This window comes from Melospiza georgiana, chromosome 32, assembly GCF_028018845.1.
Source record: "Melospiza georgiana isolate bMelGeo1 chromosome 32, bMelGeo1.pri, whole genome shotgun sequence".
In the NCBI taxonomy this organism is placed as follows: Eukaryota; Metazoa; Chordata; class Aves; order Passeriformes; family Passerellidae; genus Melospiza; species Melospiza georgiana.
This window is the reverse complement of record NC_080461.1, coordinates 172,077-199,208: the sequence shown is the minus strand read 5'-3', so window position 1 is coordinate 199,208 and position 27,132 is coordinate 172,077. Positions and strand designations below refer to the sequence as shown.

Sequence of the window (27,132 nt, the reverse complement as noted above, 5' to 3'; positions counted from 1 at the left end):
GGGGACGTGGGGACATGGTAAGGGACATGGGGACATCAAGGGGACATGGGGACATCAAGGGGACATGGGGACATGGTAAGGGACATGGGGACATCAAGGGGACATGGTAAGGGACATGGGGACATGGTAAGGGACATGGGGACATCAAGGGGACGTGGGGACATCAAGGGGACATGGGGACATGGTAAGGGACATGGTAGGGGACATGGTAGGGGACATGGGGACATCAAGGGGACATGGGGACATCAAGGGGACATGGGGACATGGTAGGGGACATGGGGACATGGTAAGGGACATGGGGACATCAAGGGGACATGGGGACATCAAGGGGACATGGGGACATGGTAAGGGACATGGGGACATCAAGGGGACATGGGGACATGGTAAGGGACATGGGGACATGGTAAGGGACACGGGGACATCTAGGGGACATGGGGACATGGCAAGGGACATGGGGACATGGTAGGGGACATGGTAGGGGACATGGGGACATCAGAGGAGTCATGGGGACCCGGTAGGAGACAGGGGGACACCACAGGGGACACAGGGACACGACCGGGGTCATGGGGACATCAGATGGGACATGGGGACACCAGAGAGGACATGGGGACATCAGATGGGACATGGGGACATCAGAGGGGGCACGGGGACACCAGAGGGGGCATGGGGACACCAGAGAGGGCATGGGGACACCAGAGGGGGCACGGGGACACCAGAGAGGACGTGGGGACATCAGAGGGGGCATGGGGACATCAGAGGGGGCACGGGGACACCAGAGGGGGCATGGGGACATCAGATGGGACATGGGGACACCAGAGAGGACACGGGGACATCAGAGGGGACACGGGGACACCAGAGAGGACATGGGGACATCAGATGGGACATGGGGACATCAGAGGGGACACGGGGACACCATACCAGTCAAGGACCCCAAACTCTGCGTGCCAAACCCCGCACCCAAACTCTGCACCCCAAATTTCACACCCCAAACCCTGCACCCCAAATTTTGCACCCCAAACTCTGCACCCCACATTCCACACCCCAAGTTCTGCACCCCAAATTCTGCACCCCAAATTCTGCGCCGCACATTTCACACCCCAAGTTCTGCACCCCAAATTCTGCACCTCACATTTCCCACCCTGAACCCTGCACCCCACATTTGTCACCCCAAATTTCACACCCTGAACCCTGTACCTGATACTTGGCACCCCCAAATTTTGCACCCCACAATTCTGCACCCCATATTTCCCACCCCACATTTCACACTCCAATCCCCACACGCCAGATTTTGCACCCCACAATTCTGCACCCCACATTTCACACCCCAGATTTCACACCCCAATCCCACACCCCAAATTTTGCACCCTAAACTCTGAACCCACATTCCACACCCCAAATTTGACACCCCAAACCCCGCACCCCAAATTCTGCCCCCCACATTTCCCACCCTAAACCCTGCACCCCAAATTTTGCACCCCACAATTCTGCACCCCACATTTCCCACCCCAAATTTCACACCCCAAACCCCGCACCCCAAATTTTGCACCCCACAATTTTGCACCCCACATTTCTGCACCCCAAATTTCACACCCCAAACTCCGCACCCCAAATTCTGCACCCCACGCTCGGCACCCCAAACTCTGCACCTCCAAACCCCACACTGAACTGCACACCCTGAATTTTGCACCCCCAAACTCTGCACCCCACATTTCCCACCCTGAACCCTGCACCCCACATTTTTCACCCCAGATTTTGCACCCGATACTTGGCACCCCCAAATTATGCACCCCACATTTCCCACGCCAAATTTCACACCCCAAACCCCGCACCCCACAATTCTGCACCCCACATTTCACACCCCAAATTTCACACCCCAATCCCCGCACCCCTCATTTCTCACCCCAAATTTTGCACACCCAAACTCTGCACCCCACATTTCCCACCCTAAACCCTGCGCCCCACATTTGTCACCCCAAATTTTGCACCCCAAACTCTGCACCCGATACTTGGCACCCCAAATTTTGCACCCCACAATTCTGCACCCCACACTCTGCACCCCAATCCCCACACCCCAAATTTTGCACCCTAAACTCTGAACCCCACATTTCACACCCCAAATTTCACACCCCAAACCCCGCACCCCAAATTTTGCACCCCACATTTGTCACCCCAAATTTCGCACCCCAAACCCTGCACCCGATACTTGGCACCCTCAAATTCTGCACCCCACATTTCTGCACCCCACATTTCACACCCCAAATTTCACACCCCAATCCCCGCACCCCAAATTTTGCACCCAAAATTCTGCACCCCACATTTCCCACCCCAATCCCCACACCCCAAATTTTGCACCCCACATTTCACACCCCAAATTTTGCACCCCAATCCCCACACCCCAAATTTTGCACCCCACAATTCTGCACCCCACATTTCCCACCCCAAATTTCACACCCCAAACCCCGCACCCCAAATTTTGCCCCCCACAATTTTGCACCCCACATTTCTGCACCCCAAATTTCACACCCCAAACTCCGCACCCCAAATTCTGCACCGCACATTTCACACCCCAAGTTCTGCACCCCAAACTCTGCACCTCCAAACCCCACACTGAACTGCACACCCCAAATTTTGCACCCCAAATTCTGCACCCCACATTTCCCACCCTGAACCCTGCGCCCCACATTTGTCACCCCAAATTTTGCACCCCAAACCCTGCACCCGATACTTGGCACCCACAAATTTTGCACCCCACAATTCTGCACCCCACATTTCCCACCCCAAATTTCACACCCCAAACCCCGCACCCCAAATTTTGCACCCCACATTTCTGCACCCCACATTTCACACCCCAAACCCCGCACCCCAAATTTCCCACCCCAAATTTCACACCCCACATTTCACACCCCAAATTTTGCACCCCAATCCCCACACCCCACAATTCTGCACCCCACACTTCCCACCCCAAATTTTGCACCCCAAACCCCGCACCCCAAATTCTGCACCCCACATTTCACACCCCAATCCCCGCACCCCAAATTTTGCACCCCACATTTCTGCACCCCACATTTCCCACCCCATATTTCACACCCCATACTTGGCACCCCAAATTTTGCCCCCCACAATTCTGCACCCCACATTTCACACCCTGAATTTCACACCCCAATCCCCGCACCCCAAATTCTGCACCCCACATTTCACACCCCAAGTTCTGCACCCCAAACTCTGCACCCCACACTCGGCACCCCAAACTCTGCACCTCCAAACCCCACACTAAACTGCACACCCTGAATTTTGCACCCCAAACTCTGCACCCAACATTTCCCACCCTGAACCCTGCACCCCACATTTGTCACCCCAAATTTTGCACCCCAAACCCTGCACCCGATACTTGGCACTCCAAATTCTGCACCCCACAATTCTGCACCCCACATTTCTGCACCCCAAATTTCACACCCCAAATTTTGCACCCTAAACTCTGAACCCCACATTTCACACCCCAAATTTCACACCCCAAACCCCGCACCCCAAATTTTGCACCCCACATTTGTCACCCCAAATTTCGCACCCCAAACCCTGCACCCGATACTTGGCACCCCCAAATTCTGCACCCCACATTTCTGCACCCCACATTTCTGCACCCCACATTTCACACCCCAAATTTCACACCCCAATCCCCGCACCCCAAATTTTGCACCCTAAACTCTGAACCCACCTTCCCCACCCCAAATTTCACACCCCAAACCCCGCACCCCAAATTTTGCACCCCACATTTCCCACCCCACATTTCCCACCCCAAATTTCACACCCTAATCCCCCATCCCAAATTTTGCACCCCACAATTCTGCACCCCACATTCCACACCCCAAATTTCACACCCCAAACCCTGCACCCCAAATTTTGCACCCTAAACTCTGAACCCCAAATATCACACCCCAAACCCCGCACCCCTAATTCTGCACCCCACATTTCACACCCCAAGTTCTGCACCCCAAACTCTGCACCCCACACTCGGCACCCCAAACTCTGTGCCTCCAAACCCCACACTGAACTGCACACCCCAAATTTTGCACCCCCAAACTCTGAACCCCACATTTCCCACCGTGAACCCTGCGCCCCACATTTGTCACCCCAAATTTTGCACCCCAAACACTGCACCCGATACTTGGCACCCCAAATTTTGCACCCCACATTTCTGCACCCCACATTCCACACCCCAAATTTCACACCCCAAACTCCGCACCCCAAATTTCACACCCCAATCCCCACACCCCAAATTTTGCACCCCACAATTCTACACCCCACATTTCTGCACCTCACATTTCACACTCCAAACCCCGCACCCCAAATTTCCCACCCCAAATTTCACACCCCAAACCCCGCATCCCAAATTTTGCACCCCACATTCCACACCCCAAATTTCACACCCCAATCCCTGCACCCCAAATTTTGCACCCTAAACTCTGAACCCACATTTCACACCCCAAACCCCACACCCCGAATTTTGCACCCCACAATTCTGCACCCACATTTCACACCCCACATTTCTGCACCTTACATTTCACACCCCAAACCCCGCCCCCCAAATTTCACACCCCAAATTTCACACCCCAAACCCCGCACCCCAAATTTTGCACCCCACAATTCTGCACCCCACATTTCACACCCCAAATTTCACACCCCAGATTTCCACACCCCAATCCCCACACCCAAATCCCCGCACCCCAAATTTTGCACCCTAAACACTGAACCCACATTTCACACCCCAAACCCCGCACCCCAAATTTCACACCCCAAACCCCGCACCCCTCATTTCTCACCCCAAATTTTGCACCCCAGCCCTGCACCTGGGGCAATTTTGAGGGGGTCTCTGGGGCATTTCTGCGCTCCTGCCCTCACCTGCTCCTGCCCCCACCTTGGCGCAGGAGCGACACAGGTGTGCCCAGGTGTGCCCCAGGTGTGACCAGGTGTGTAATGGGTGTGCCCCAGGTGTGCCCTAAGTGCGCTCAGGTGCATAATGAGATGTCCCAGGTGTGTCTGAGATGTCCCACCTGGCCCCAGGTGTGTCCCTCCCCCCTCCCCTCCCCCACAGCCGTTCCCGTTTCTCTGTTGTGTTTTTTTTTTTTTGTTGTTTTTTTTTTTTGTTTTTTTCTTTGTTTTTTATCTCCAAATTTTTTTCCACGAAAATACAAAAATATCCCGGGGGGGGAGGGGAGGGGCCAGCAGGTGACAGTGACAGTGACAGTTTGTGACAGTGACAGTGACAGGCTCAGGTGGCACCGGGGGGGTCCCACAATGGGGGGGGGACACAAAGGAATTTGGGGGTCCCCAGGTTCAAAGGGGAAGGGGGGGGGCACGGGGAATTTTGGGGTTCGGAATTTGGGGGTCCGCAGGTCCGGGGAGGAGGGGGGGGTGAGGGGGGCACAGGGAAATTTTGGGAATTTTTGGGGGGCTCCCCGGGGGGGGCTCAGGGCACTTTGGGGGTCCAGCAGATTTTGGGGGGTGGGGGGGGGTTCCAGCTTTTGGGGGGGCTCCCCCCAATTATGGGGATCCCCTTCAATTATGGGGGGCCCCAATTATGGGGGTCCCCCCAATTATGGGGATCCCCTTCAATTATGGGCATCCCCTTCAATTATGGGGGTCCCCCCAATTATGGGGGTCCCCTTCAATTATGGGGGGCCCCCCAATTATGGGGATCTCCTTCAATTATGGGGGTCCCCTTCAATCATGGGGGCCCCCCAATTATGGGGGTCCCCCCAATTATGGGGTTCCCCTTCAATCATGGGGGTCCACTTCAATTATGGGGTTCCCCCCAACTATGGGGGTCCCCAATCCCTTGGGGGGTCCCGGGAGGTTTTGGGGAGTCCCCAGTCCCACAATCCCCAAAATCCTGGGGGGTTTTTGGGGTGTCCTGGGGTTTTTGGGGTCCCAGTGGTTTTTGGGGGTCCCGGGGGTGTCCCAGAGTTTTGGGGTCCCCAATTCTGAGGGGTTTTGGGGGTCTCAATTTGGGGGGAACCCAGGGGTTTTTGGGGTCCCAGACAGTTTTTGGGGTTTCCCGGGGTTTTGGGGTGTCCTGGAGTTTTGGGGTCCCCATCGAGAGGGGTCCCAGTGGTTTTTGGGGTGTCCCAGAGTTTTGGGGTCCCCAATCCTGAGGGGTTTTGGGGCTCCCATTTGGGAGGGTCCCGGGATTTTTGGGGTCCCGGGGTTTTTGGGGTGTCCTGGGGAGTTTTGGGTGTCCTGATTTGGGGGGACCCCTGGGAGTTTTGGGGGTGTCCCGGGGTTTTGGGGTTCCCAATCCCAGGGGATTTTGGGGTCCCCATTCAGGAGGGCCCCAAGGTTTTTGGGGTCCCAGTAGTTTTGAGGGTCCGGATTTGGGGGGACCCCAGGGAGTTTTGGGGGTGTCTCAGGGTTTTGGGGTTCCCAATCCCAGTGGTTTTTGGGGTCCCAGGGACTTTTGCAGTGTCCTGGGGGTTTTGGGGGTCCCGGGGTTTTGGGGTCCCAGTGGTTTTTGGGGGTCCCAGGGTTTTGAGATCCCCATTTGGGGGTGTCCCAGGGTTTTGGGGTCCCAGTGGTTTTGGGGTGCCCATCATGGGGTGTCCTGGGTTTTTGGGGTGTCCCAGGGAGTTTTGTAGTGTCTTGCGGTTTTTGGGGTCCCGGGGTTTTTGGGGTCCCCGTCAGGAGGTGTCCCAGGGTTTTGGGGTTCTGGGGTTTGGGGTTCCCGTGGTTTTGGGGTCACAGTGGTTTTGGGGTGTCCCAGGGTTTTGGGGTCCTGGGGTTTGGGGTCCCGGGGTTTTTGGGGTCACAGTGGTTTTGGGGTGTCCGGGGGTTTTGGGGTCCCAGCAGTTTTGGGGTCCAGTGGTTTTTGGGGATCCAGTGGTTTTTGGGATCCTGAGGTTTTTGGGGTTTTGTGGTTTTTGGGGTCCCCATCAGGGAGTGTCCTGGGATTTTGGGGGTCCCAGTGGTTTTGGGGTGTCCCGGGGTTTTGGGGTCCCAGTGCTTTTGTGGTCCCAGGTTTTGGGGTCCCAGTGGTTTTTGGGGTCCTGGGTTTTGGGGTTCCAGGATTTTGGGGTCCCAGTGGTTTTGGGGTCCCAGTGGTTTTGGGGTCCCAGTGGTTTCGGGGTCCCGGGTTTTGGGGTCCCAGTGGTTTCGGGGTCCCGGGTTTTGGGGTCCCGGGGTTTTGGGGTCCCCATTTGGGGGTGTCTTGGGGTTTTGGGGTCCTGCGTTTTGGGGTCCCAGTGGTTTTTGGGGTCCTGGGGTTTTGGGGTTCCAGGATTTTGGGGTCCCGCGTGTTGGGGTCCCAGTGGTTTCGGGGTCCCAGGTTTCAGTGTCCCCATTTGGGGGTGTCTTGGGGTTTTGGGGTCCCAGGTTTTGGGGTCCCACCCAGGCCGTTTTGGGGGGGTCCCAGTGGTTTTTGGGGTCCCACCCCGGCGGTTTTTGGGGTCCCAGTTTTGGGGGGCGCCCATTTTCGGGGCTCTCAGCACCGCCCGGCCTTGGCGTCGCCGATGGCGCCCCAGACGTCGAACACGAACTCGTCGGGGAAGGCGAAGTCGCCGAGCTGAGCGTCCAGAGCCTCGGCCAGCGCGTCGGGGTCACGGGCGTCGCGGCCCAGCTCCACCATGGTGGCGGCTGCGGGGACAGCGGGGACACATTGGGGACACACTGGGGACATGTTGGGGACACATTGGGGACATTGGGGACACATTGGGGACATTGGGGACACTGGGGACATTGGGGACATTGGGGACATTGGGGACATGTTGGGGTCACGGGCGTTGCGGCCCAGCTCCACCATGGTGGCGGCTGCGGAGACAGCGGGGACACGTTGGGGACATTGGGGACATTGGGGTCACTGGGGACATGTTGGGGACAATGGGGACATTGGGGACACAAACAGTGTCAGGGACATTGGGGTCACGGGCGTCGCGGCCCAGCTCCACCATGGTGGCGGCTGCGGGGACAGCGGGGACACGTTGGGGACATTGGGGACATTGGGGACACTGGGGACATTGAGGGGATTGGGGACACATTGGGGACACACACAGTGTCAGGGACATCGGGGACATTGGGGACATTGGGGACATCGGGGACATTGGGGACATCGGGGTCACGGGCGTCGCGGCCCAGCTCCACCATGGTGGCGGCTGCGGGGACAGCGGGGACATTGGGGACATGTTGGGGACACTGGGGACATTGGGGTCACTGGGGACATTGGGAACACTGGGGACATGTTGGGGACACTGGGGACATTGGGGACACAAACAGTGTCAGGGACATTGGGGACATTGGGGACATTGGGGACATTGGGGACACTGGGGACACTGGGGACACATTGGGGACATTGGGGTCACGGGCGTCGCGGCCCAGCTCCACCATGGTGGCGGCTGCGGGGACACATTGGGGACATTGGGGACATTGGGGTCACTGGGGACATGTTGGGGACACTGGGGACACTGGGGACACAAACAGTGTCAGGGACATTGGGGACATTGGGGACATTGGGGACACATTGGGGACATTGGGGACATTGGGGACATTGGGGACATTGGGGGGATTGGGGACACATTGGGGACACACACAGTGTCGGGGACATCGGGGACATTGGGACACTTGGAACATCAGGGACACACTGGGGACATTGGGGACACAGGGGACATTGGGGACATCGGGGACATCGGGGACACATTGGGGACATTGGGGACACCATCAGGGTCACAGGTATTGCGCCCCAGCTCCACCATGGTGGCAGCTGCAGGGACAGCAGGGACATGTTGGAGACATTGGGGACATCGGGGACATTGGGGTCACTGGGGACATTGGGGATATTGGGGACATTGGGGACATTGGGGACACTGGGGACATTGGGGATATTGGGGACATTGGGGACATTGGGGACACTGGGGACATTGGGGTCACTGGGGACATTGGGGATATTGGGGACATTGGGGACATCGGGGTCACAGGCATTGTGGCCCAGCTCCACCATGGTGGCGGCTGCGGGGACAGCGGGGACATTGGGGACATGTTGGGGACATTGGGGACATTGGGGTCATTGGGGACATTGGGGACATTGGGGACACAAACAGTGTCAGGGACATTGGGGACATTGGGGACATTGGGGTCACTGGGGACATTGGGGACATCGGGGACATTGGGGACACACTGGGGGCATTGGGGACACATTGGGGACACTGGGGACACACTGGGGACATTGGGGACATCGGGGACATTGGGGACACACTGGGGCCACTGGGGACATTGGGGACACACACAGTGTCAGGGACATTGGAAACATTGGGGACATTGGGGACACGGGCATCACGGCTCTGCTCCACCATGGTGGCGGCTGCGGGGACACCGGGGACATCGGGGACACACACACTGTCAGGGACACTGGGGACATTGGGGACATTGGGGACATTGGGGACACTGGGGACACTGGGGACATTGGGGACATTGGGGACACTGGGGACACTGTCAGGGACATTGGGGACACACACAGGGTCAGGGACATTGGGGACATCGGGGACATTGGGGACATTGGGGACATTGGGACAGAGATGGAGACATTGGGGGACACTCCAGGGCTCCCAGGGGGTTTTGGGGGGGTTCCCCGGGATTTTGGGGTCCCTCAGCATTTTGGGGTCTCAGATTTTGGGGTTCCCCCAGATTTTGGGGGGCTCCCCCAACTGAACCCGGGCGGTTTAGGGTGATTGGGGCAGTTTGGGGCGATCCTGGGAGGTTTTTTGGGGTGATCCCTGGAGTTCTTTGGGGGTTCCCCAGGATTTTGGGGTCCCTGAGGATTTTGGGGTTTCAGATTTTGGGGTCCCTGAGGATTTTGGGGTTTCAGATTTTGGGGTCCCTGTGGATTTTGGGGTGCTCCCCCAGCTCGCTGTCCCGGATCCCCATGGAGCTCCCCAGCAGAACCCGGAGGGTTTGGGGGGATCCCAGGGAGTTTTTTTGGGGGTAATCCCTGGGATTTTGGGGTTCCCCTGGGATTTTGGGGTTCCCCCAGGATTTCTGGGGGTTTCCCCAGGATTTTGGGCTCCCAGATTTTGGGGTCCCTGTGGATTTTGGGGTGCTCACCCAGCTCGCTGTCCCGGATCCCCATGGAGCTCTGCAGCAGAACCCGGAGGGTTTGAGGTGATCCCAGGGAGTTTTTTTGGGGCAATCCCTGGGATTTTGGGGTTCCCCAGGATTTTGGGGTCCCGGATTTTGGGGTTCCCCAGGATTTTGGGGTCCCGGATTTTGGGGTGCCCAGATTTTGGGGTGCTCACCCAGCTCGCTGTCCCGGATGCCCATGTAGCTCTCCAGCAGATCGTCCACCTTGGCCACCGCGCGCTCCTCGAACGCCGACGGCTGCGGGGAATCGGGGGATTTTGGGGGGTCCCAAAGGGATTTTGGGGATCCCAAAGAGATTCTGGGGGTCCCAAAGGGATTTTGGGGGGGGTCCCACGTGGATTTTGGGGGTCCCAAAGGGATTTTGGGGGGTCCCAAAGGGATTTTGGGGATCCCAAAGAGATTCTGGGGGTCCCAAAGGGATTTTGGGGATCCCAAAGAGATTCTGGGGGTCCCAAAGGGATTTTTGGGGGATTTTGGGGGGTCCCCAAGGGGATTTTGGGGATCCCGAGGGTCCCAAGGGGATTTTGGGGGACCCTGGGGTGATTTTTGGGGGTCCCAAGGTGATTTTTGGGGGGTCCCACGGGGATTTTTTGGGGGTCCCAAGGTGATTTTGGGGGTCCCAAAGGGATTTTGGGGTCCCCAGGACATTTTGGGATTGCGTGGGATATTTTGGGGTCCCCCGTGGATATTTTGGGGGGCCGCAGGCTGGTTTTGGGGTCTCTAGGGGGTGATTTTGGGGTGTTTTTGGGGTGATTTTGGGCGGTTTTGGGTCCGTACCTGCTCCTGCAGCGTGGCCTGTTCTGGGGGTATTTTTAGGGTGTTTTTGGGGTATTTTTGGGGTATTTTTGGGGTGATTTAGGTCCGTACCTGCTCCTGCAGCGTGGCCTGTTCTGGGGGTGTTTTTGGGGTGTTTTGGGGGTATTTTAAGGGTGTTTTTGGGGTATTTTGTGCTGTTTCAGGTCCGTACCTGCTCCTGCAGCGTGGCCGGGCCCCTCGAGCGCAGCCTCAGCGTCCCCCGGCCCGAGAGCACCTGGGGGGGCCCCCCCCGAGCCGAGACCCCCCCGGAACGGGGCCCGATCCCGTCTGGGGTCACACAGGGGTCACACAGGGGTCACAGAGGGGTCACACAGGGGACAGAGGGGTCACACAGGGGTCACAGGGGTCACAGAGGGGTCACAGAGGGGTCACAGAGGGGTCACAGAGGGGTCACAGGGGTCACAGAGGGGTCACAGGGGTCAGAGGGGTCACAGGGGTCAGAGGGGTCACACAGGGGTCACACAGGGGTCACAGAGGGGTCACAGGGGTCAGAGGGGTCACAGAGGGGTCACAGAGGGGTCACACAGGGGACACAGAGGGGTCACAGAGGGGACACACAGGGGTCACACAGGGGTCACAGAGGGGTCACAGAGGGGACAGATGAGGACACAGAGGGGACACAGGACACAGGGGGGTCAGAGGGGACACAGAGGGACCGGAAGGGACACAGAGGGGACACCAAGGGGACACACAGGGGTCACAGAGGGGTCACAGAGGGGTCACACAGGGGTCACACAGGGGTTACAGAGGGGTCACAGAGGGGTCACAGAGGGGACACACAGGGGACACACAGAGGGGACAGAGGGGTCAGACAGGGGACACAGGGGACAGAGAGATCAGAGAGGGGACAGAGGGGAGAGAGGGGGACAGACGGGGACAGAGGGGACACAAAGGGGACACAGAGGGACAGGGAGGGGACACAGGGGACGGATGGGGACAGAGGGGATGGGGGGTGAGAGACAGGGCAGCAGGGGACACAGGGGACACAGGGGACACACAGGGGACAGGGAGGGGACACAGGGGACACAGGGGACACACAGGGGACAGGGAGGGGACACAGGGGACAGAGGGGACAGATGGGGACACAGGGGCAGAGGGGATGGGGAGGTCACAGAGGGGCCAGCGGGGAACAGAGGGGACAAGGGGGACACCAGAGGCCCTCCCGGGCTCCGTCAGCTCCTGCTCCATCAATCCCAGTCCCTCCCACTCAATCCCAGTTCAATCCCAGCCCATCCCAGTCCCTCCCAGTTCAATCCCAGCCCATCCCAGTTCAATCCCAGCCCATCCCAGTTCAATCCCAGCCCATCCCAGTACCCACCCCACGCCCTCCCGGGCTCGGTCAGCCTCAGCCTGAACTGGTGTCCCCAGGGCAGCTCCAGCTCCATCGATCCCAGTTCAATCCCAGTCAATCCCAGCCCATCCCAGTTCAATCCCAGTCCCTCCCAGTCAATCCCAGCCCATCCCAGTTCAATCCCATTCATTCCCAGTCAATCCCAGCCCATCCCAGTTCAATCCCATTCATTCCCAGTCAATCCCAGCCCATCCCAGTTCAATCCCATTCATTCCCAGTCAATCCCAGTCCATCCCAATTCAATCCCATTCATTCCCAGTCCATCCCAGCTCACTCCCATTGATTCCCAGTCCATCCCAGTCCATCCCAGTCCCTCCCAGTACCCACCCCACGCGCTCCCGGGCTCCGTCAGCCTCAGCCTGAACTGGTGCCCCCGGGGCAGCTCCAGCTCCATCACTCCCATTCATTCCCAGTCCATCCCAGCCCATCCCAGTTCAATCCCATTCATTCCCAGCCCATCCCAGTTCAATCCCATTCATTCCCAGTCCATCCCAGTCCCTCCCAGTACCCACCCCAGGCTCTCCGTGGTTCCGTCAGCCTCAGCCTGAACTGGTGCCTGTGGGGCAGCTCCAGTTCCATCGATCCCAGTTCAATCCCAGTTCAATCCCAGTCCATCCCAGTTCATTCCCAGTCCCTCCCAGTTCAATCCCAGTCATTCCCAGCCCATCCCAGTCCATCCCAGTCCATCCCAGTTCAATCCCAGTCCCTCCCAGTCCATCCCAGTACCCACCCCAGGCTCTCCGTGGCTCCGTCAGCCTCAGCCTGAACTGGTGTCCCCGGGGCAGCTCCAGCTCCATCACTCCCATTCATTCCCAGTCCATCCCAGTCCATCCCAGCCCATCCCAGCCCATCCCAGCCCATCCCAGCCCATCCCATCCCAGTCCATCCCAGTCCCTCCCAGTCCATCCCAGTTCATTCCCAGTCCCTCCCAGTCCCTCCCAGTACCCACCCCAGGCTCTCCGTGGCTCCGTCAGCCTCAGTCTGAACTGGTGTCCCCGGGGCAGCTCCTGCAGCAGCCGCGCCACCTCGAAGTGCCGCGTGCCCACCAGGCTGCGCCCGTCCAGCGCCTCCAGCACGTCCCCGACGCCCACCTGGGGCGTGCGCGCCATCACCGAGCCCTCGCGGATCCGCTGGGGGGGAGAGACACACCTGTGACACACCTGGGCACACCTGGGCACACCTGTGTAACACCTGTGTGACACCTGTGCGACACCTGTGTGACCTGTGTGACCTGTGTAACCCAGCTAACCCGGGTAACCTGGGGCGTGCGCGCCATCACCGAGCCCTCGCGGATCCTCTGGGGGGGGGAACACACCTGTGACACACCTGGGCACACCTGTGACACACCTGTGTAACACCTGTGTAACACCTGTGTGACACCTGTGTAACACCTGTATAACCTGTATAATCTGTGTGACCTGTGTAACCCAGCTAACCCGGGTAACCTGGGGCGTGCGCGCCATCACCGAGCCCTCGCGGATCCTCTGGGGGGGGGAGACACACCTGAGTTACACCTGAAATACACCTGAGATACCTGGGACACACCTGTGTAACACCTGGGCAACACCTGTGTAACACCTGGGTAACCTGTGCGACCTGTGTAACCCAGCTAACCCGGGTCACACCTGGGGCGTGCGTGCCATCACCGAGCCCTCGCGGATCCTCTGGGGGGGGAAACACACCTGGGTCACACCTGGGCACACCTGTACAACCTGTGTGACACACCTGTATAACCTGTGTGACCCGTGTGACCCAGCTAACCCGGGTAACCTGGGGCGTGCGCGCCATCACCGAGCCCTCATGGATCCTCTGTGTGGGGGGGAAACACACCTGAGTTACACCTGAGATACACCTGAGATACCTGGGACACACCTGTGTAACACCTGTGTGACACCTGTGTGACACCTGTGTGACACCTGTGCGACCTGTGTAACCCAGCTAACCCGGGTCACACCTGGGGCGTGCGCGCCATCACCGAGCCCTCACGGATCCTCTGAGGGGGAGAGACACACCTGGGTCACACCTGGGCACACCTGTGACACACCTGGGCACACCTGTGTAACACCTGTGTAACACTTGTGTAACACCTGGGTAACCTGTGTAACCCAGCTAACCCGGGTAACCTGGGGCGTGCGCGCCATCACCGAGCCCTCGCGGATCCGCTGGGGGGGAGAGACACACCTGGGCACACCTGGGCACACCTGGGCACACCTGTGACACACCTGTGTAACACCTGTGTAACACCTGTATAACCTGCACAACCTGTGTGACCTGTGTAACCCAGCTAACCCGGGTCACACCTGGGGCGTGCGCGCCATCACCGAGCCCTCGTGGATCTGCTGGGGGGGAGAACACACCTGGGTCACACCTGGGTCACACCTGGGTCACACCTGGGCACACCTGTACAACCTGTGTGACCTGTGTAACCCAGCTAACCCAGGTAACCTGTGTCACACCTGGGGCGTGCGCGCCATCACCGAGCCCTCACGGATTCTCTATGTGGGGGGAAAACACACCTGGGTTACACCTGAGTTACACCTGAGTTACACCTGGGAACACCTGGGTAACACCTGGGTAACCCAGCTAACCCGGGCAACGTGGGGCGTGTGCGCCATCACCGAGCCCTCGCGGATCCTCTATGTGGGGGGAAAACACACCTGGGTTACACCTGAGTTACACCTGAGATACCTGGGTAACACCTGGGTAACACCTGTATAACCTGTGTAACCCAGCTAACCCGGGTCACACCTGGGGCGTGCGCGCCATCACCGAGCCCTCGCGGATCCTCTGAGGGGGGGAACACACCTGGGTCACACCTGGGCACACCTGAGATACCTGCGACACACCTGTGTAACACCTGTGTAACACCTGGGTAACACCTGTGCGACCTGTGTAACCTGTGTAACCCAGCTAACCCGGGTAACCTGGGTCACACCTGGGCACACCTGTGACACACCTGGGCACACCTGTGTAACCTGTGTGACGTGTGTAACCCAGCTAACCCGGGTCACACCTGGGGCGTGCGCGCCATCACCGAGCCCTCGCGGATCCTCTGGGGGGGGAAGATGCACCTGGATTACACCTGAGATACACCTGGGTTACACCTGAGTTACACCTGGGTAACACCTGGGTAACACCTGGGTAACGTGGGGTCTGGGTAACCTGGGTCACACCTGGGGCGTGTGCCCCATCACTGACCCCTCATGGATCCGCTGGGGACACAGACACACTTGGGACACACCTGGGACACACCTGGGGACACCTGGGGACAGCTGGGTCACACCTGAGGCCATCTGGGGTCGCCGGTTGTTGGTGACGGTGAGCCCCAGCACCGTCCCACTGCCCCCACCCTGCTGTCCCCAGGTGTGTCTCACCTGTCCCAGGTGTGTCTCACCTACCCAGGTGTGTTTCAGCTACCCAGGGGTGTCCCCAGGTGTGTCTCACCTGTCTCTAGGTGTGTCTCACCTGTCCCTAGGTGTGTCTCACCTGTCCCAGGTGTGTCTCACCTGTCCCTAGGTGTGTCGTCCCCAGGTGTGTCTCACCTGTCCCAGGTGTGTCTCACCTTGACGAAGGCGTAGCCCATTCTGTTGTTGGTGATGGTGAGCCCCAGCACACACACCCATGTGTGTCCCCAGCTGTCCCCAGGTGTGTCTCACCTGCCCAGGTGTGTCTCACCTGTCCCTAGGTGTGTCCCCAGGTGTGTCTCACCTGTCCCTAGGTGTGTCCCCAGGTGTGTCTCACCTGCCCAGGTGTGTCTCACCTGTCCCCAGGTGTGTCCCCAGGTGCGTCTCACCTTGATGAAGGTGCATCCAGTGCTGTTGTCGGTGATAGCGCCATTGCCCCCACCCATGTGTGTCTCACCTGTCCTCCAGGTGTGTCCCCATGTGTCCCCAGGTGTGTCCCCAGGTGTGTCTCGCCTGTCCCAGGTGTGTCCCCAGGTGTGTCCCCAGGTGTGTCTCACCTGTCCCAGGTGTGTCTCACCTTGATGAAGGCGTATCCAGCCCCGTTATCAGTGATGGTGAGCCCCAGCGCCTCCTCGGATTTCAGCACCTGCACTGTCCCTGTGTGTCCCCATGTGTCCCCAGCTGTCCCAGGTGTGTCCCCAGGTGTGTCCCACCTGTCCCAGCTGTGTCCCCAGGTGTGTCTCACCTGTCCCAGGTGTGTCCCCATGTGTGTCTCACCTGTCCCAGGTGTGTCTCACCTTGATGAAGGCGTATCCAGCCCCGTTATCAGTGATGGTGAGCCCCAGCGCCTCCTCGGATTTCAGCACCTGCACTGTCCCTGTGTGTCCCCAGCTGTCCCAGCTGTGTCCCCAGGTGTCCCAGGTGTGTCCCCAGGTGTGTCTCACCTGTCCAGGTGTGTCCCCAGGTGTGTCCCAGGTGTGTCTCACCTTGATGAAGGCGTATCCGGCCCCGTTGTCGGTGATGGTGAGCCCCAGCGCCTCCTCGGATTTCAGCACCTCCACGTCCTTCTGGCGCCCGCGCGTGTGCGCGAAGATGAAATCCTCGAGGCCGATCTGCCCGCCCAGGAGCTTCTCCATGTCCACCTGGGGCGTGTTCAGCGTGCAGAACAGCACCTGGGGACAGGTGGGGACAGGTGGGGACATTGGGGACACAGAACAGCGCCCGGGACAGCACCTGGGGACACTGGGGACACTGGGGACACTGGGGACAATGGGGACACTGGGGACAAATCCCCCAGCCTGATCTGCCCACCCAGCAGCTTCTCCATGTCCACCTGGGGCGTGTTCAGCGTGCAGAACAGCACCTGGGACAGGTGGGGACATTGGGGACATTGGGGACACTGGGGACACAGAACAGCGCCCGGGACAGCACCTGGGGACAGGTGGGGACAAATCCCCCAGCCCGATCTGCCCCCCCAGGAGCTTCTCCATGTCCACCTGAGGGGTGTTCAGGGGGCAGAACAGCACCTGGGACAGGTGGGGACACTGGGGACAGGTGGGGACACCACCTGGGGGGACAGGACAGCACCTGGGGACACTGGGGACAAATCCTCCAGGCCGATCTGCCCCCCCAGGAGCTTCTCCATGTCCACCTGGGGCGTGTTCAGGGGGCAGAAGAGCACCTGGGGACAGGTGGGGACATTGGGGACAGGACAGCACCTGGGGGCACAGGACAGCACCTGGGGACAGGTGGGGACATTGGGGACAGGTGGGGACACCACCTGGGGGGACAGGACAGCACCTGGGGCAGCAGCTGGGGCAGGGGATAACACCTGGGGCAGCACCTGGGGACAGGCGGGGACATTGGGGACACAGGACAGAGCATGGGGACATCACCTGGGGACAGGGGACATTACCTGGGGACACGGGACAACACCTGGGGACGCCGGTGTGTCCAGTGTGGCACCCCAGTATGTCCCAGTATATCCCAATCCATTCCCAGTATATCCCAGTCCCTCCCAGTCCATCCCAGTATAAGCCAGCCCAATTTCAGGCCATCCCAGTATAAGCCAGTACAACCCAGTACAACCCAGCCTGTCCCAAACCCCTCCCAGTATATCCCAGTATAACCCAGTACACCCCAGTATAACCCAGTATATCCCAATGCATTCCCAGTATAACCCAGTACCACCCAGTATATCCCAGTATATCCCAGTATAACCCAGTACATCCCAGTACATCCCAGTATATCCCAGTATGTCTCACCTCGCTCGGGGGGATCCCGAAGGCCTCCCTGATTTTCCTGTACAGCTCCCGCACGTTCCCGAAGCCCTCCCAGTATAACCCAGTATATCCCAGTATAACCCAGTATATCCCAGTATATCCCAGTATAACCCAGTATATCCCAGTCCATTCCCAGTATATCCCAGTACATCCCAGTATGTCTCACCTCACTGGGGGGGATCCCGAAGGCCTCCCCGATTTTCCCGTACAGCTCCCGCACGTTCCCGAAGCCCTCCCAGTATAACCCAGTATAACCCAGTATATCCCAGTCCATTCCCAGTATATCCCAGTATATCCCAGTCCATTCCCAGTCCATCCCAGTATATCCCAGTATGTCTCACCTCGCTTGGGGGGATCCCGAAGGCCTCCCCGATCTTGCCGTACAGCTCCCGCACGTTCCCGAAGCCCTCCCAGTATAACCCAGTATAACCCAATGCATTCCCAGTATATCCCAGTATAACCCAATGCATTCCCAGTCCATCCCAGTATATCCCAGTATATCCCAGTATGTCTCACCTCGCTCGGGGGGATCCCGAAGGCCTCCCCGATCTTCCCGTACAGCTCCCGCACGTTCCCGAAGCCCTCCCAGTATAACCCAGTATAACCCAGTATATCCCAGTCCATTCCCAGTATAACCCAGTACATCCCAGTATATCCCAGTATAACCCAATGCATTCCCAGTATATCCCAGTACATCCCAGTATGTCTCACCTCGCTGGGGGGGATCCCGAAGGCCTCCCCGATCTTCCCGTACAGCTCCCGCACGTTCCCGAACCCCTCCCAGTATATCCCAGTATAACCCAATGCATTCCCAGTATAACCCAGTATATCCCAGTATAACCCAGTATATCCCAGTATATCCCAGTATACCCAGTCTCACCTCGGTCGGGGGGATCCCGAAGGCCTCCCTGATCTTCCCGTACAGCTCCCGCACGTTCCCGAAGCCCTCCCAGTATAACCCAGTATAACCCAGTATATCCCAGTATATCCCAGTATAACCCAGTATAACCCAGTATATCCCAGTATAACCCAGTATAACCAGTCTCACCTCGCTGGGGGGGATCCCGAAGGCCTCCCCGATCTTGCCGTACAGCTCCCGCACGTTCCCGAAGCCCTCCCAGTATAACCCTGTATAACCCAATGCATTCCCAGTATATCCCAGTATAACCCAGTCCATCCCAGTATATCCCAGTATATCCCAGTATATCCCAGTATATCCCAGTATAACCAGTCTCACCTCGCTGGGGGGGATCCCGAAGGCCTCCCCGATTTTCCCGTACAGCTCCCGCACGTTCCCGAAGCCCTCCACGCGCCCGGTGGCGCTGCCGTGCGCCAGCTGCGTGTGGAACACCAGGCGGGGCCGCAGCGGCTGCGGGGGGGGCGCCGCCCCCGGGACCCCCCCCGGGGCCCCCCCGGGCTCCCCCGGGGCCCCCCCGCGCCCCCCGGCCCCCTCCTCGTTCTCCACCAGCGGCGGCGGCTTCTTGCGGCGGCCCAGCCCCAGCGGCATGCCGGGGGTCCGGGGGGTCTAGGAGGGGATTTGGGGGGGCTAGGAGGGGATTTGGGGGGAGTTTGGGGGGTCTAGGAGGGGATTGGGGGGGTCTAGGAGGGGATTTGGGGGGAGTTTGGGGGGTCTAGGAGGGATTTGGGGGGTCTAGGAGGGGATTTGGGGGGTCTAGGAGGGGATTTGGGGGGGCTAGGAGGGGATTTGGGGGGAGTTTGGGGGGTCTGAGGGGTCTAGGAGGGGATTTGGGGGGTCTAGGAGTGGGCTTGGGGGGAGTTTGGGGGGTCTAGGAGGGGATTGGGGGGGTCTAGGAGGGGATTTGGGGGGAGTTTGGGGGGTCTAGGAGGGATTTGGGGGGTCTAGGAGGGGATTTGGGGGGTCTAGGAGGGGATTTGGGGGGGTCTAGGAGTGGGTTTGGGGGGAGTTTGGGGGGGTTTGGGGGGAGTTTGGGGGGATTTGGGGGGTCTAGGAGTGGGTTTGGGGGGAGTTTGGGGGGTCTAGAAGGGGATTTGGGGGGGGTCTAGGAGTGGATTTGGGGGGAGTTTGGGGAGATTTGGGGGGTTTTGGGGCGGTCTGAGGGGTCCAGGAGGGGATTTGGGGGGAGTTTGGGGAGATTTGGGGGGTCTAGGAGGGATTTGGGGGGGTCTAGGAGTGGGTTTGGGGGGAGTTTGGGGGGGTTTGGGGGGAGTTTGGGGGGATTTGGGGGGTCTAGGAGGGGATTTGGGGGGTCTAGGAGTGGGTTTGGGGGGAGTTTGGGGAGATTTGGGGGGTCTAGGAGGGGATTTGGCGGGTCTAGGAGGGATTGGGGGGGTTTAGGAGGGGATTTGGGGGAGGTTTGGGGGGTCTGAGAGGATCTAGAAGGGATTGGGGTGGTCTAGGAGGGGATTTGGGGGCAGTTGGGGGGGATTTGGGGGGTCTGAGGGGTCTAGGAGGGGATTTGGGGAGGTTTTGGGGGGTCTGAGGGAGGTTTGGGGGGTGTAGAAGGGATTTGGGGGGACTGGAAGAGGCCTGGGGGGAGTTTTGGGGAGCCCAGGAGGGGGTTTCAGGGGGTCCGGGGGGTCTAGGATGGGGTTTTGGGGGGCTCAGGGGGTCTCAGGGGGTTTTGGGGGTCTCGGGGGAGGTTTGGGGGTCTGAGGGGGCTCTGGGGGAAGGTTTTGGGGGGCTCGGGTGGTTTTGGGGTAATGGGGGAGTTTGGGTGGGTCTGGGGGGATCTTTGGGGGGGTTTTGGGGGCGTTCGGGGCTTTCTGGGGGGGTTAAGTTGGTCCAGGGGGCTCCGGGGGGATCCCGGTGTTGCCCGGGGGGGGTCCCGGTGTAGCCGGAGGGGTTTTGGGGGGCTCCCGGTGTTCCCGGGGGTTCTTTTGGGCTCCCGGTGCTCCCGGGGCGGCTCCCGGTGTTCCCGGGCCGGCTCCCGGTGCTCCCGGGGGTTCTTTGGGGCTCCCGGTGCTCCCGGGGCGGCTCCCGGTGTTCCCGGGGGTTCTTTGGGGCTCCCGGTGTTCCCGGGGCGGCTCCCGGTGTTCCCGGGGGTTCTTTGGGGCTCCCGGTGTTCCCGGGGGTTCTTTTGGGCTCCCGGGGCTCTCTCGCTGCCCCCTCCCCGGTATTTCGGGGGGTCCCCGCTCTGCTCCGCTGGGGGCTGAAAGGCGAGACGGGAAACTGAGGCACGGGGGGGGTTCCCGAGCCCCGGTTCCCCCCGCCCCGGTTCCCCCCGGTCCCTCCCGTTCCCCGGGCCCGGTTCCCCCCCGGGACCCCCGGCCCGGCCCCGGTTCCGGTTCCGGTTCCCGCCGGGCCCCGGCCCCGCCCCCTCCCGCACGCGGTCCCGGCCCCCCCGGGCTCGGTGCCGGTCCCGGTTCCGTTTCCGGTTCCGGTTTCGGTGCCGGTCCCGGTTCCCCCCTCACCGGCCGGGCGCTGCTGCCGGAGCGGCACTTCCGGGAGGGCGTGGCCAAGCCCCGCCCGCGCCAATCAGCGCCACCGCCCTGCCCTGCGCGGACCAATCAGCGCGGCCGCCCCGCCCAGCTAGGACCAATGGGAGGCGGGAGGGCAGGAAAGGGCGTGGCTGTTCCCTCCCCTACCCCCCCAGCGCCGCCGGCAATGGGAGCGCCCGAGCTCGCAGCCAATCAGGAGACAGCGCGGAGCGTTGTGGGGGCGGGGCCTTGAGGGGGAGGGGCTAAGAGGGGCGTGGTGAAAATGGGCGGGGCCAGGAGCGCGGAGGCGCGGAGCTCAAAGGGGGCGGGGCTGGGAGCCCAAAGGGGCGGGGCTCAGAGCCCAATGGGGGCGGGGCAGAGCCCAAAGGGGCGGGGCTCAGACATCAATGGGGCGGGGCAGAGCCCAAAGGGGCGGGGCTCAGACATCAATGGGGCGGGGCAGAGCCCAAAGGGGCGGGGCTCAGACATCAATGGGGCGGGGCTCAGAGCCCAAAGGGGCGGGACTCAGACATTAATGGGGCGGGGCAGGCCCCAAAGGGGCGGGGCTCAGACCCCAATGGGGGCGGGGCAGAGCCCAAGGGGGCGGGGCTCAGACCCCAATGGGGGCGGGGCAGGCCCCAAAGGGGCGGGGCTGAGGCCCCAAAGGGGGCGGGGTGGGAGCGGAGCCAGTGAGGGGATTGAGGGAGGGGCCACACACCTGGGCACAGATGGGACACACCCATTGCACACCTGTGCACACCTGTGCACACCTGGGACACAGCTGGGCACAGCTGGGACACACCCATTGCACACCTGGGAGACACACCTTACACACCTGTTACATGTTACACACCTGTGCACACCTGGACACTGTTATTACACACCACATACACATCTGTACACACCCGGACACACCTTTACACACCTCTGCACACCCATTACACACCAGTGCACACCTGGACACGCCTGTGAACACCTGTGCACACCTGTACATGGCTGTTACACAGCACTTGCACATCTGTACACACCCAGGCACACGCGCATTACACACCTGTGCACACCTGGGACACCCCTGTCACACACATGTGCACACCTGTTACACACCTGTACACACCTGTGCACACCCGGGACACAGCTGTTACACACCTGTACGCAGCTGTGCACACCCGGGACACACCTGGATGCAGCTGTTACACACCTGTGCACACCTGTTACACAGCCCCTACACACCTGTGCACACCTGTATCTGTTATACAACACTTACACACCTGTGCACACCTGGGACACCCCTGTTACACACCTGGGACACCCCTGTTACACACCTGGGACACCCCTGTATGCAGCTGTGCACACCTGGGACACAACTGGATGCAGCTATTACACACCTGTTGCACAGCTCCTACACACCTGTTACACACCTGTGCACACCTGTGCACACCTGTTACACACCTATGCACACCCATTACACACATGTACACACCCATTACACACCTGTACACACCTGTACACACCTGTGCACACCCGTAACACACCTATGAACACCCATTACACACCTGTGCACAACTGTTACACACCTGTGCACACCGGTCACACACCTGTACACACCCGTTACACACCCGTGCACACCCGTTACACACCTGTGCACACTTGTTACACACCAATTACACACCTGTGCACACCTGTCACACACCTATGCACACCCATTACACACATGTACACACCTGTGCACACCTGTCACACACCCATTACACACCTGTAACACACCTATGCACACCCATTACACACCTGTACACACCTGTGCACACCTGTCACACACCCATTACACACCTGTCACACACCTGTACACACCTGTTACACACCGTTACACACCCGTTACACACCTGTCTCACACCTGCAGAGCCCCCTGTGCTCCCTGGGGTGCCCCGGGGCCGGTTTGGGGTCAGTCCCGAAGGTTTTGGGGCCGATCGTGGAGATTTGAGGGTCACAGAAATTTGGGGCGAATTCCCGAGGATTTGGGGGCGAATTCTGGAGGATTTGGGGGTGACTTCTGGAGGATTTGGGGGTGAATTCTGGAGGATTTGGGGGTGACTTCTGGAGGATTTGGGGGTGAAATCCCGAGGATTTGGGGGTGAAATCCCGAGGATTTGGGGTGAATTCCCGAGGATTTGGGGGCGAATTCTGGAGGATTTGGGGGTGAATTCCAGAGGATTTTGGAGTGAATTCCACAGAATTTTTGAGGTGAATTCCCCAGGATTTTTGGGGTGAATTCCCCAGGATTTCTGGGGCGAATTCCCAAAGATTTTGGGGCGAATCCCAGAGGATTTCTGGGGCGAATTCCCAAAGATTTTGGGGCGAATTCCCAAAGATTTTGAGGCCAATCCCAGAAGATTTCGGGGTGAATCCCAAAGGATTCTGGAGTGAATTCCAGAGAATTTTTGGAGTGAATTTCAGAGGATTTTGGGGGCAAATTCTGGAGGATTTTGGGGTGAATCCTGGAGGATTTTGGGGTGAATCCCGGAGGATTTTGGGGTGAATCCCAGAGGATTTTGAGGTGAATTCCCGAGGATTTTTGGGCTGAATTCCCGAGGATTTTTGGCACGAATTCCCGAGGGGTTTTGGGATCGCTCGGGGGGTATCTGGGGGTCCCGGCTGGGGTTTTTGGGGTCAATCCAAGGAATTTTGGGCTCGACTCGAGGCTTTTTGGGATCCTGTATTTCTGTACATTGGGGCAGGGGCGCGCGGGGGGGGGTGTCCCCACAATTGTCCCGGTCTGGGATCCGTCCGGGGGATCCATTTGGGGCCCGGGGCATCCATTTGGGGTCCAGGATGTGCCCAGGGGATCCATTTGGGATCTGGGATCCATTTGGGCTCCAGGATGTGTCCAGGGGATCCATTTGGGATTTGGGATCCATTTGGGGACTCTGGAATCCATCTGGGGGATCCATTTGGGGTCCAGGGGATCCATTGGGGGTCCAGGATGTGCCCAGGGGACCCAGGGAGATCCAGGATCTGTCTGCGGGTCTGGGATCCACCCAGGGGATCCATTTGGGCTCCAGGATGTGTCCAGGGGGTCCATTTGGAATCTGGGATCCATTTGGGCTCCAGGATGGGTCCAGGGGATCCATTTGGGGTCCAGGGGATCCATTTGGGGCCCAGAATCTGTCCAGGGGACCCAGGGAGATCCAGGATCTGTCTGGGGGTCTGGGATTCATCCAGGGGATCCATTTGGGGCTCCAGGATGTGCCCAGGGGATCCATTTGGGGTCCGGGGGATCCATTTGGGGACTCCGGGATCTGTCCAGGGGACCCAGGGAGATCCCGGATCTGTCTGGGGGTCCAGGATGTGTCCAGGGGATCCATTTGGGGTCCAGGATGAGTCCAGGGGATCCATTTGGGATCTGAGATCTGTCCCGGGGGTCCAGAATGTGCCCAGGGGATCCATTTGGGATCTGGGATCCATTTGGGCTCCAGGATGTGCCCAGGGGACCCAGGGAGATCCAGGATCTGTCTGCGGGTCTGGGATCCATCCAGGGGATCCATTTGGGTGTCCAGGATCGGTCCAGGGGATCCATTTGGGATCTGGGATCCATTTGGGGTCCAGGATGTGCCCAGGGGATCCATTTGGGATCTGGGATCCATTTGGGGACTCTGGGATCTGTCCAGGGGATCCATTTGGGCTCCAGGACGTGTTCATGGGTCCATGGAGACCCAGGATCCATCCAGAGGATCCGTTTGAGGTCCGTGATCCATTTGGGGACTCTGGGATCTGTCCAGGGGACCCATCTGGGATCCAGGATCCACTCAGGGCTCCAGGGGGATCCGGGATCTGTCCAGGGGATCCATTTGGGATATCCAGGATCCATCCAGGGGATCCATCTGGGATCCGGAATCTGTCCAGGGGATCCATGTGGGGTCCATTCGGGGACTCCAGGATCTGTCCAGGGGATCCATTTGGGGTCCGGGATCCACCCAGGGAGTCCAGCGGGGTCTGGGATCCATTTGGGGACGCCAGAACCCGCCCATGGGATCCATTTGGAATCCGGGATCCACTCAGGGAATCCATTTGAGGTCCAGGATACGTCCGGTGCTCCAGGGGGGTCTGGGATCCATCCAGGGGATCCATTTGGGCTCTGAAATGTGTCCAGGGGTCCAGGGGGATCCAGGATCAGTCCAGAGGGTCCAGGATCCACCCAGGGGTCCAGGGGGATCCAGGATCCATCCAGGGGATCCATTTGGGGTCCAGGATCCACCCAGGGGCTCCATTTGGGGTCCGGGATCTGTCCGGGGGATCCATTTGGGAACCGGGATCCATCCGGGGCTCCAGGGGGGTCTGGGACCCATTTGGGGTCTGGGATCCGTCCAAGGGGGTCCAGGATCCATCCAGGGAACCCGGAGAGCTCTGGAATCAACCTGGGGGGCTCTGGGATCCATCCAGGAGGGGTTCAGAGTCTGGGATCCACCTGGGGATCTGAGATCCATCCAGAGAGCCCAGGATCCACTTGGGGGGGGGTCCAGGGGGATCTGAGATCCATCCAGAGAGGCCCAGGATCCACTTGGGGGAGTCCAGGGGGATCTGGGACCCATCCTGCGAGTCCAGAGGGGTCCAGGGTCCATTGGAAGAGTCTGGGATCCGTTTGGGGGATCTGGGATCCACCCAGGGAGCCCAGGATCCATTTGGGGGGGTCCAGGGGGGTCTGGGACCCATCCAGAAGGCCCAGAGGGATCTCAGATCCATTTGGTGGGTCCAGAGAGATCCGGGATCCACCCGGTGAGTCCAGGGGGGTCCAGGGTCCATTTGAAGAGCCCAGGATACATTTGGGGGGCCCAGGATCCATTTGGGGTGTCCAGGGTCTCTCCAGGGGGATCTGGGATCCATCCAGGGGGATCTGGGATCCGTTTGGGGTGTCCAGGGTCTATCCAGGGGGATCTGGGATCCATTCAGGGGGATCTGGGATCCATTTGGGGTGTCCAGGGGGATCCGGTCACGCCCTTGTCGGTCCCTCGGCATCCAGGAGGGAATCAGGCCTGGGATCCACAGCCGGGTCCAGCCGTGTCCAGTGTGCAGGGCTGTCCTGGGAGTGTCCCTGTCCCATTGTCCGGCTGTGTCCTGGGAGTGTCCCTGTCCTGGGATCTGGCCATGTCCAGTGTCCAGGGCTGGCCTGGGATCTGTCCCTGTCCCGGAATTGTCCCTGTCCCATTGTCCGGCCGTGTCCTGGGAGTGTCCCTGTCCTGGGATCTGTCCCTGTCCTGGATCTGTCCCTGTCCTGGGATCTGTCCCATTGTCCGGCCGTGTCCTGGGAGTGTCCCTGTCCTGGGATCTGGCCATGTCCAGTGTCCAGGGCTGGCCTGGGATCTGTCCCTGTCCTGGAATTGTCCCTGTCCCATTGTCCGGCCGTGTCCTGGGATCTGGCTGTGTCCCTGTCCCTGTCCTGGCCGTGTCCAGCTGTGTCTCTGTGCCTGTCCTGGCTGTGTCCAGTGTCCAGCTGTGTCCCCATTCCTGTGCCTGTCCAGCCATGTCCAGCTGTGTCCTTGTCCCTGTCCCTGTCCAGCTGTGTCCCTGTGCCTGTCCCTGTCCAGCTGTGTCCCTGTCCCTGTCCTGGCCGTGTCCAGCTGTGTCCCTGTCCTGTCCCTGTCCAGCTGTGTCCCTGTCCCTGTCCTGGCCATGTCCAGCACTGTCCTGGGATCCGGCCATGTCCCAGGGTCCGGCCGTGTCCAGTGTCCAGCTGTGTCCCTGTCCCTGTCCTGGGATCTGGCTGTCATGTCCA

General features: G+C 59.8%; 2 protein-coding genes across 2 annotated transcripts; both read right to left on the bottom strand.

Annotated features, from left to right (window-relative positions):
* Positions 1 to 7,471: 7,471 nt before the first annotated feature.
* Positions 7,472 to 19,476, bottom strand: GIPC1 (GIPC PDZ domain containing family member 1). The gene is made up of 6 exons (XM_058042603.1): positions 19,207 to 19,476; positions 16,674 to 16,859; positions 13,233 to 13,413; positions 11,084 to 11,199; positions 10,272 to 10,353; positions 7,472 to 7,623 (listed from the first exon to the last, which is right to left on the bottom strand). Exons 1-6 carry the CDS (start codon positions 19,474 to 19,476, stop codon positions 7,472 to 7,474), a joined length of 987 nt encoding a protein of 328 aa, XP_057898586.1.
* A 5,789-nt stretch (positions 19,477 to 25,265) lies between these two features.
* On the bottom strand, positions 25,266 to 26,785 carry LOC131095009 (foot protein 1 variant 2-like). The gene is made up of 3 exons (XM_058042598.1): positions 26,714 to 26,785; positions 25,921 to 26,614; positions 25,266 to 25,865 (listed from the first exon to the last, which is right to left on the bottom strand). Exons 2-3 carry the CDS (start codon positions 26,373 to 26,375, stop codon positions 25,418 to 25,420), a joined length of 903 nt encoding a protein of 300 aa, XP_057898581.1. The 5' UTR covers positions 26,376 to 26,614; positions 26,714 to 26,785; the 3' UTR covers positions 25,266 to 25,417.
* Positions 26,786 to 27,132: the final 347 nt, after the last annotated feature.